At 36.2% G+C, this 11033-nt stretch overlaps 1 protein-coding gene across 1 annotated transcript; it reads right to left on the bottom strand.

The window, feature by feature from the left end:
- Positions 1–821: 821 nt before the first annotated feature.
- LOC104210590 (probable protein phosphatase 2C 75) lies at positions 822–6321 on the bottom strand. Its single transcript, XM_009759531.2, has 4 exons — positions 5512–6321; positions 4744–5118; positions 3953–4058; positions 822–1439 (listed from the first exon to the last, which is right to left on the bottom strand). The coding sequence occupies exons 1-4, from the start codon at positions 5962–5964 to the stop codon at positions 1099–1101; spliced, it is 1275 nt and encodes a 424-aa protein (XP_009757833.1). The 5' UTR covers positions 5965–6321; the 3' UTR covers positions 822–1098.
- Positions 6322–11033: the final 4712 nt, after the last annotated feature.

Genomic DNA, 11033 nt, shown 5'->3' with positions numbered 1-11033 from the left:
GATTCGGAAGATGACATTTTCTTTTTTGGATAACAAAGTGGATAAAACAACTCTACACTTTTTGTTTACTTATTATTATTATTATTATTATTATTATTATTATTATTATTATTATTATTATTATTATTATTATTATATTAAGCATCTTCACAAAGGAGAGTGTCTTAAGTTACTGCAGGTACCCTCAGTAATACCTAGATTGTCTTTGTGGGTGATAGACCATTTTGGGGCGATTTCGAGCCACCATCTCTTCTTATTAGCCTGAATATCATAAAAATGTCTCAAAGTTGTAGCCAGGGTGAAAATTCTGTTCTAACTCAAGTTAATGCAAATGATTTGCTTTTTCAAAGTCTTATGAGATTGGGTTATAAATATAAACAGTAAAATATTCAAACGTTTTGATGATTTAAGAATTCGAATTTGTCAGTCTTAAAGCAGTTGTACAATTTGATGTTTTTGCCAAACAAAAAGTATTCTACATGACAAGTCCCTTAATTTAAACAACTATTTCTTCCACCAACTGAACAAAATATGTTACTGGAATTAATTAATGGGTAAAGAAACTTTGAGACATAAAAGAGAAGAAAAAAAACTAAAACTTAGTTACCTTCATATATACAGTAGTAAAACAATGAATGGGAGAATTTCACTTGTAGTAAAATTAATAAGATTTAAAAACTGAAGCACACTGAAGTACTGTATCATTCTCCTGTAGAAGGTATACTGAAATGAAGTGAACGACCATGTTATAGGCACTTAGGATTGATTGGTTTCTTGGATTAAGCAAAAAACATATGTTTGTTAAGCTAATAACAGTTCCATTTGCTTGAATACCTCCCAAATTTATTTTTGAATAATTCCTCCCGGTAAATTGACTACAACTAAGCAACCACAGTCAAGGGAAGAGATAAACCTAGAAGATCACTTGAAGTGAAAAACTAAATTAAAATAAATTCAAGTACTGATCACTGTCTTTAAGTATACGGATTAATTAAAAACCTTGGGCTATGGTTAATAAAACCATCTCTAAACTTCTCTTTGGTATTGTATACAAGCTATCCAATATGGTTCACTTCAATAAGTTACCTTTTCCTGAAACTATCCTCCAGTATGACTTCTCTTCAGATCAACCACAATCACACTAATGTTATCACAGCTATTCCGTCCCATAGCAAGTCGAGTAAGCAGCGCTGCTGCTGATGCACTTCGGGAAGAATATACACTTCCTCCGCTATCACCTTCTACCAAAGGACTGAAGCTATGGTCCGCAGCTGGATCTTCCTCTCGAAGACACTCACTAGCCACCTCACACGCCATGTCGTTTGATATAACATCCCACAAACCATCACTGGCAAGAATCAAGCACTCATCCTCTGCTTCCCTTTTTGTGAAGGTAATCTCAGGCTCGGATATTACATATGGCGATAGATACTTGTCTCCTGTGTGTAATAAGAAAAAATAATAGAAATATTTACTGGTATTTGAATCTCTGTGCTAGGATCAGTTTAAGAAAAGCAAATTTCCCCTACAAAAATGGTGGATAAAGTACCGTCTTCTTCATAATCAACAGTAGCAAAAACCACCAAGTACAGTTCTTAATGATCAGCAACAGCAAAATCACCTAGCTTAATCCAATTACCTTTTGGCAAAGAAAAAACCACCTAGTTGAATGCCAGGTCTAAGGTAACCACCTACTAGACAAGTAATATATTTCGAAACCTCTTACACATATTTATAGTGCAGTGCAATCTGCAACAATTTTAAGAACTCTTGAGACTAAAAGGAAACTCAATTAGAGAGAGAGACCAATTGTGATTGCACAAGTAACACATTTAGAAACATCTGCTTGTAGTGTGATAATACTAAATTACATAGGGGGAAAACATGAAGGCATAACAACCCATCTTAAGTAAAGGCTTGACCTACTGTACTACATAGTACACATTACTAACGGCAGAGATCTTTCACAAATGCAAGAATGGTTAATTCATGTAGTAGTTTAACACGTTAAACTTGACAACCAATCTAGACATCTGGACAAGCTTCCAAATCCTACATACCTCTAGAAATATCGTAATGCAGCTTCTTATGTAAATCAGGTTAATGTGCATTCACTAACTTGTGATTTAAGAAATTAAGCTAAAAAATTTATATCAACAGGGAAGTGCATTATGAAATGTCAACCATGCCTTTTCATTTAGAAGTAAACTATTCGAATATTAGTATCCCCAAACAAATACAATTTCGTCGAATATAATAGTTCCTTTTACACTATTACATAACAAAAAACAATACTTGTAAAACAGGCTTTATGCAAATATTGTCATAAACAATTGAACAATAAAATATTTTATAAAAAAAGCTGAAGACCGCAATATATTTGTGCTCCATCATCACACTATGGGATACAAAAGCCTTAGGTATTTAAAAGTCTGTGAGCAATATCTTATGTCACCGGATCATCCAGCAAAATTAAATGGTTTCCAAAAATAAAGAAACCACCATTTTCTAAATCATGACTACTAGTATGAGAATACTTCTTCTGAAATAGACAATGAACGTAGTAAAATAACTAACCTTGAAATGAGCATAGGTGGAAAGGATAACTCGTCTAATTAGCAAAAGGGAAAATCAATACGATAGGATTTGCACCAGAGTCGGTTGTTTCGATTTTGAAAACGACTTTTGTTCATCACAAGTTTCCCCGGTATGGTTGTTGCAGTTTTACATATTACAACTATCCTAACTAGGATGCTCATGCGTTGGAGAGTAGACTAAAAAATAATGTTTGACATCAATAGTAGTCCCTCTAGTAAAACAGTTCTGTCAATGATTCAGCATTAACAAGTACTAAATAATGTGTTGTATCAATCCATTTCCAGCAACATAAATTGCTTTCCTTGAACTATCATTAACCACACCCAGTTTAACCTTCTCTAACCCTAATGGGAAGACGGCCATCTACTTTGACGCGCAAACGACAACTTCTATGACGCGCAAACGACAACTTCTATGACGTACAACCAATTTGCTCAATTTTATTTCTAGTTTGTCGTCTTATGCATGGCATTAAATATACGGACAAACAGCACTTTCACATTTTCTAACCCTAATGAGAAGCCGCCCATTTACTTTGATGCGCAAACGACAACTTCTATGATGTACCACCAATTTGCTCAATTTTATTTCTAATTTGTCGTCTTATGTGTGGCATTAATTATACGGACAAACAACACTTTGAGAATATGCACATCATCCACAACTACTCAATTTTGTTTCCACTTTGTCGTCTTATCCGTGGCATTAAATTAACTGACAAACAGTTTTTCTTCATGCACGTCATGCAGAATTCTGTAGTAAGACCTTAAATGTTAACCCTAATTGGTCTCATTTCTATACCTTAATAAACAGATACAAGCCCTCAATGGATGATAGTTACATTGCCTCAAATTCATTTGTTCTCTCTATATTCTTTGTTCTCTAGAACTATTCTATTTCTTCCACAAGAAGCTACGGCGATAGTGGTATTTCCAGCTGCCATAGTTGTGCTTTAATATGCTATATGCTATTACCTTGACAACATTCTTTGTGTCTCGCCAATCAGTTACTCATGCATGATACATGATATGTGCCTTTAAGTTTTTGTTTGGAAACTAGTTAAGGATTAGACGTATGGAGAAGCAAATATTGTTGCCTGAAAAAGGAAGAATTTACCAATCCTAGAAATTAATGTGATGCTGTTAATAAAGTGATAATGCATGTAAGGTGAAAAACAAATGAAGCAGCAGTTACGATGGCAATTTTGTTAAGTAGGAGTCCACCAAGGCGGGAGTAAGCTTTCGTCATGTGGATATAAGTAATATTTCACATGAGCATTGTAATGATTTATTTGCATAGGAAAAACAGGATCTTTCATTATCAGAAAAAGGATTTTCTAAACGAGAAATATTACCTATTGCCCTAGACATGGCAAGAATTCCTTGAACCCGTGGCCCATTTGCAAAAACAACTCGGCCCCCAGACGCTTCTATTCTGGCTAGTTCATCGCGTCTATCCGGCTGCATTCAAATAAGTTTAACTTTTCATGAGGACAAATTAAATCATTTTCTTCAGGTAGCTCAATAAATTACTCTGCTTAGTTTACACAGACCATTGTGGCATGATTTATGAGTAAAAGACCAAAAAAGAAAAAATAATACAGATCTATTAGCAGTTAAGGAAAGCGTGGAATGTTACTTCAATAATTAATTAAACATAGAAGGGAATATGTAGTGCAAATGCGTGTCTTAGTTATATGATAATTGGCCTTTTAGCTTGACATATGAGTACTTAAATGTCCCAAAATGAGTTGCCGCATCTTTGAACACATACAGACATATCCAATGTATTTGAATTCACATATATGAATGTGTACTTGGAGGAGGAAATTATGAAACAGACATTTTGAGCAGGATTTATAATGTTCAATAAGAATCTTCACACTCAAAAATACAACTGTTGACGTGAAATCTAGCCCTATTAGACGGTGAAATCTTTGCTCTTTAAATATAGATCATTAGAATAAGTTATCGGAAATAAATAAATTCTTAGAAGCTTCGCTGAAGTAGTCTGTTCCAAGAAAACAAAAATTATCTATTTTGAATGTTTGCTTTCAAATAAGATTTGGGAAAAACGAAACATGTTTATTTTTAATATTTTGACTTGAGTCAAAACATGGTCCCAACCCTATAGGGTGACGTGTACCTTATGATCAGAGGAAAGGGGGATGGGCTTTCCGTCCCGGCTAAGGACGGCGCGTGAGTCACCACAGTTGGCTACAATTATTGTTTCTTCCGTCAAAACTGCAACCACGGCGGTGGAGCCCGTCAGACCCAAGGTGTCGCGTGCGCAGTCGCATTGGTGGCCAACACTTCCACACTCGCCGCATGTGGTTGAAGCTATCTCGTCAATTCTCAGGAAACAACTCCTCAGCACTCTTTTCCAGGCTTCCTCTGTCCTCTGTTGTTGTGTTCCACTTCCATGGGAACTGCTGCTACCGCTCATGTCTGTACTTTCCCCCACGCGCGTCAGCTCTTCTTGTAGTAGCACGTGCATCCTTTCGCTACACAGTGCAGCTACCTGCATCACCAATTATTGTAAGCTGTATACGCTACTCTAATACTGAAAAAATAATCTTTAATTTTATATCCGCTTCACTTCTTTAGAGGTATATATTGTATATAGATTGAGAACTTTTTGTAGAGCCCTAACTAAATCCCAACAATTATAATTAAGTAGAGTATGTCACTCTGATTTTAGTTTTATCAAGAATCAACTTTAACATTTCTGAATTTGTTTTTCAAAAAGTAAGTTACAGAATTTTTCAAATGCTATTATATAGGAGTACTGGAATATTACAAATACAATTAATTTAGTTTAGTGCTGAAATTGGTCAATTTGACTTTATAGATTATCAAACGGTTAGAAAAGAAATGAGTGAATAACAAGAAATGGGCGGAGAAAACAGTTTACATGACGTCCACCATGTCCGTCGTAAATAGCAAAGAAATCAACGGGTCGGCCGCGATTGATCTCCGGCGAGCAAAGATTAGGTCGAATTGAAAATTTATCTTCCATTGCACGCCGTCTTCCTATTATAGAAATTACTCCAACGACCGGCCCGCTGGCTGGTGTCTGACTAGCCGCGATAGAAGGCTCCGTCGATGCAGACGAAGGATCAGCCATATCTACTAAACTGACTCCCACACCCCTATTTTGGCCCAAAGCTTCTGAGCTGTTGTACAATAAGGTCCTACGCGAAAATGACGAGGAAGCATTAGCAGTAGCAGAGGATAAAACCTTGGCCTGCAGCCTTCTCATTCGAATTCTGCGGCGGCGTCGCCTCCTGCATTTCTCGGTAGAATTGCCATTCACTTTGCTGAGCATCCCAGTTGTGTAACCGCTACTGCCGTTACAGAGTGGCATTTATAGGAGGGGTGTGGAGAATAGGCAAACACTCTTTAGCTAGCTATCTGTCATCAGTAGGAGAACTCGTTAAGTACAAGGAATGACGAAAACGTATGATATATGTGTGAATACGTGTACGTATATATGTCTGCATGCTGTACTTGTTTGGTTGCATCTCTCTCTACTTTCAATTTCCGGTTGATGTAGAAAAAGACGATGAAAGGAAGAGGCGTTTGAGGAACTTGACTACTACAGTAACCGAAAGGTTTTCTTCTCTAACGTGGAAACAAGCCGAGGCTACCACTTTGAACCACGGCAGTGACACGTCTCTCTAAACTGACGTTTGCTTTTCAACTAGTATTCTAAACGTTTGTCAAATTTCTCATTATCGCGAGATGAATGATTTTATCGCATGCATTCAAGCTTAAAACGTGAAGGGGAGTTTAGCTTGAATGGACAGTACAAAATTACGGTGGAATTAATTATAACTTCGAGTTGACGTGAATCTATTTTTTTGTGGTCCGTTCCAAAAAGAATGAATTTTTTTAAATTTAAAAATAATTTAGTATAAACTTACAACTCTATCCTTAATGAGAAGCTTTTATAACCATACAAATACTCTGAGCCCATTTTTAACTTATTTAAGACCATAAATTTCAAAAAAAATTATTTTGTCTTAAACTCAATACCAATCAAATAGGTTCGCATAAATTGGAAAGGAGGGAGTAATACACTCGTCGGAAGTACTATCTTTCCGAAATCCTGCATATTTTAAGCTTAAAACGTGTCAAAAGTCTCGTGACAAGTGGGCCAGATCAGACGAACTCAACATCGGAAGCCTTGTCACTACAAAAACTTTCACCGAACTGAGAAATCGGCCCCGGGTAATACTTTGCTGAGATTCTGGAAATGAGAGAGAGATGACATAAACAATTCTCCACGTAGTAAGGGATGACGGGAACCAGCGCCGCTTTGAAGAAAGCCCTGAGACATAAAGATCCGCTGACAGATTTTCCGCATAGTATAGATTTTGGAGATCCGCTTCCTCATTAAACTATTCTCTCTGCTATTTTACTATATATACCGCATAATTTGATTATTTCATTTCTTATAGTACTAAGTAGTATGCTAAATGAATGTATACGAAAATATTAAAATAATTCAGACCACATATTAGATGAATTGCCTTTCGTACTTGGAGTGCTACTGCTAGTATTACTTATTATAATTAAATTAAAAGATAGAAATTTATATATCATGCATTCTATTGATTTCATAATGGGCGAAAGCTTTGTCTAAAACTCTAAATGGAACAAACAAACAAACAAACACAACTAGGCATTTACTCGAACTAAACTATCACCTAATAAATAATGGTGAAAAAGGAAAACGGTTGCTAGTTGAGAAAATTGAATGCTTTAGGTTAGTTACTCTATCATTTTAAAGGCCTCGTAAGTCCAGTTTTCACTTGTTATTTAATTGCAAGCACAGTTCGATGCACAAAATATTTTGTATTCATGTAGAATTTAGAAAGGACCATATTCTAAATAGGATGATATGGATAGTCTACCTTAATACAAGTATTAGTAGATGATTTTAATTGTTCAAATTACATTAAATGTCTGTGTCTTTTTGTTATAAATTTCTTTTGTTGTTTGATTTATCGTCATTGAATGTTTGTTTTACTAACTTTCGCATGATACCTAATTATTTCGATCTTAACAACTGATATCAGAGCCAATAATTTGGCGAGAATATGGAGATGGCGGAGTGTGCGTGGGGGCCTGGCTTAGTATGCACCTTTGCCCATATGCGGGATTTATGGCATTTAAGCCGCATACACACCCTTTAGGCTTCGGTGACCGCAAATACTCAAGATCATGTGGGAGCACATAATTAATCTCCAAATTAACCTATAAATGGTGATGGGTTATGTGGAACTTAGCTCAAAGAGAAGATTGTTGGGTGTGTATGAATAAAGTCCCACATGAAAAGTAGAAAAAAAAAGCTATTTTTTAGGAGTTGGATACTCTTAATGGTGTGAGGCCTTTTGGTAAAAATTGTGCAGGCTTGGCCCAAAGTGAACAATATCACATCATGTTAAGAGTATCTTTGGGTCATTTTAGCTCAACAACCTATAGGTTGCACATAAATAACTTTATTGTTGTTTCAAAAATCTCCTTCAAATTAACTAAAGGGCCAAATTTTATATGATTAATCTTTGAGATAATTACTTTCTCCTCAAATCTTCAACAAAATATTATTCCCTCCGTGTCACGACCCAAACCGATGGCCGCGACGGGCACCCGGTACCTTACTCAATCGAGTACCAACATAACGTATCTTTTCATGCCATACTCTCACAGATAACTGAGCCGGAAGGCTGCCGTGAGATAAGTAGAATTATACATAAGACATATGGGCCTGTAAGACCAAAATAACCACGTGTACACTGAATATAGGCCGACAAGCCTATACAATCTCTTATGTACATGACATTTGTCTACAAGCCTCTAAGAATACGTAATTTTCATAAAGGTCGGGACAGGGTTCTGTCATACCAAACAATACACGTCTAAATCATACTAATCAAACAAGCAACTCCGAAACAAATGGAGTGCACCAACATCTTCCGCTGAGCTGATAACCTACTTGGAGGGCTCTCGACCTGTCTATTGGGACCTGCGGGCATGAAACGCAGCGTCCCCAGGAGAAAGAGACGTCAGTACGAATAATGTACCGAGTATGTAAGGCACATAAATAAGTAAATAACAGACATGGAAGAAATATAGAGTAAATGGCTCAACCTGTAAGTCTGAAAAACTTTGTAAATCATGAAATACTTATAGTGTCATGCATATGCATATAAATGTCATGCCGTGCATAGGTACATATTTTATAACATCATCAGCCTCTGAGGGCATCCCATTATATCATCTCGGTCACTATGGGAAAATCATAAACGTATATCAGGTGATCAGGTGGCGGTGCGTATATAATGCCATAACCTTTTTCCATATATATGCATATATATATATATACATAACGCCATCTTGTCATGAGTCAACGTGTATATGTAAATGTGTGAAATGCATGTAAAAATATGTTAATAAAATCTCTCGGTACGTCATAAGACCATTATGCCTCTGATTAATATCATGAAATAAACTTTACCAACTTACGTATTTTTGAGACCCAAGAACAGATGATAGAGTAATATGACACATGGAGAATGAAGAATGTAAGTATTTCTATGAATACAGTCAGTTATGGAAGTTGTGCATTTTCTCATTTCGTTTGTATCGTATGTATCATGCCAAAAGGAAAGAAGGGATAACCTTACATATCTGAGCCGATTCTCTTGACAATTTCTCAAACACACATTAATTACAACAACACGTAACAGTGGATCGAAGTAGGAAAAATCCGTATGATATTCTTGAAAAAGATTGTCTGTGCTCTCTTCAAATCGCATCTTACGTTGCTGTAGCGTTATACGGCTTATTTACGATTGAGATTGATTTGAAAGTTAGAGTTGCATTTACACGTTTCCAGACTAGCTATTTCAATGGGAAATATGGAAATCTTGATGCAAGGGTTATCTCATTGGTTCTCTCGCCACCTTTTTCCTATTGTTTGCCTATCACATTGTACCTTTATTCTTTTCACTGAACTTTTCATGTATGATTTAGAAAAATTGCTTAGCATAATCATATTAGCTTATTTAGAATCCATCTGTTGCCTAGAAAATATGTGTATCTCACTTAATAATATAGGAAAGACTTTTTAACATTATGACTTGTGGACCCCACTTTGTATGGTGACTAAGCCAACTAAACATACTAATTTTAACACCTTGAATTGCGACTTAAGAGTCACTTATTACTTAGTCCCTTGGCAGCCACGTTGAGGCACCTTAAACTTATCCACAATTATAATTAATTATCCAATAATATCTTGATTAACTTATTAATCTCCCACTAATCAATAATTATCCAATTATCTACATAATCAAGAATTATCTCAAGTTACTCAAAATACTACTCACTTTTAACATACATTATACACCTTACTATCATGGCCATGGGGTACCTTGTATGGTACTAGTCCATAAATACCGGATATTTTAGCTCGGGCCGTATTTTATCCCAAAATGCCATACTTCCATGAAATTCTTTTTCTTCGATTTGTTTACCTTCTCACCTTCACGAATTTACCCATTACTTGTTTGAAATAGCATAAAATGCTTATAATCTTAAAATAATCTCATTCCCGAACTTACGTCGATTAACTTACGATGAAACTTTAACGTACGAGAAATGCGGGATGTAATATTTCATTTCCGAGCTTTCACCAATTTGCTTATGGCATACTTTTACGTACGAAAACATGAGGTATAACATCATCCCCCCCTTTGGAACATTCATCCTCGAATGTTTACTGATGCACGTATCATTCTCATAACTCATAGCTCTTGCGAATACTTTAATACTCTTCTTGCCATTTAGGAAACTGTTCTATGAATGAATCCCAAAGGCCAGGGCATTCCCCCCTTTAAGACTCTTTCTCACACCATGACTTGTAGTCGGAATCCTTTTAATCTCATAACTGTTGCTGTCGTGCCCCTTTTTTCCCTCCGCGGAGAGGAGTCCGGGTTTCGACATTTCATAGGGTGTAATGACTCATTTCCTTTTGGGAATTGGGTATTTAAAGAGTCGTCACCTAACAGATTATGGTGCGTTAGGGCACCTAGAGCTATTAACTTATGTAACTAGTTTGCATTACCAGAGATTAGGGTAAGAGCTCGAAGTAACCTCGAGGGGAAGGTGTTAGGCACCCCTCTTGGTCCACAATTATGGGTCCCAACCGAGAAAACCCTAGTTTTTAAAAAAGGTAAAATTAAAATGAGGATCTTTCAGAAAAAGTTCAAAAAACAGGGAAATCATAGAAGGAAATAGGCTTTAAGCATGAAAATAACACAGATCTGAGAGATTCAGAAAAGAGTTAGGGTTTTAAAAAGAAACCGAAATGGAAATCGAAAGAAGCTGTTGCAAACTTCACCGATCGTGATATATAAGGTGTGATTT

The sequence above is a fragment of the Nicotiana sylvestris genome, chromosome 3, assembly GCF_000393655.2.
Source record: "Nicotiana sylvestris chromosome 3, ASM39365v2, whole genome shotgun sequence".
In the NCBI taxonomy this organism is placed as follows: domain Eukaryota; kingdom Viridiplantae; phylum Streptophyta; class Magnoliopsida; order Solanales; family Solanaceae; genus Nicotiana; species Nicotiana sylvestris.
The sequence above is the reverse complement of the archived record's forward strand: the minus strand, read 5'-3'. Positions and strand labels throughout refer to the sequence as shown.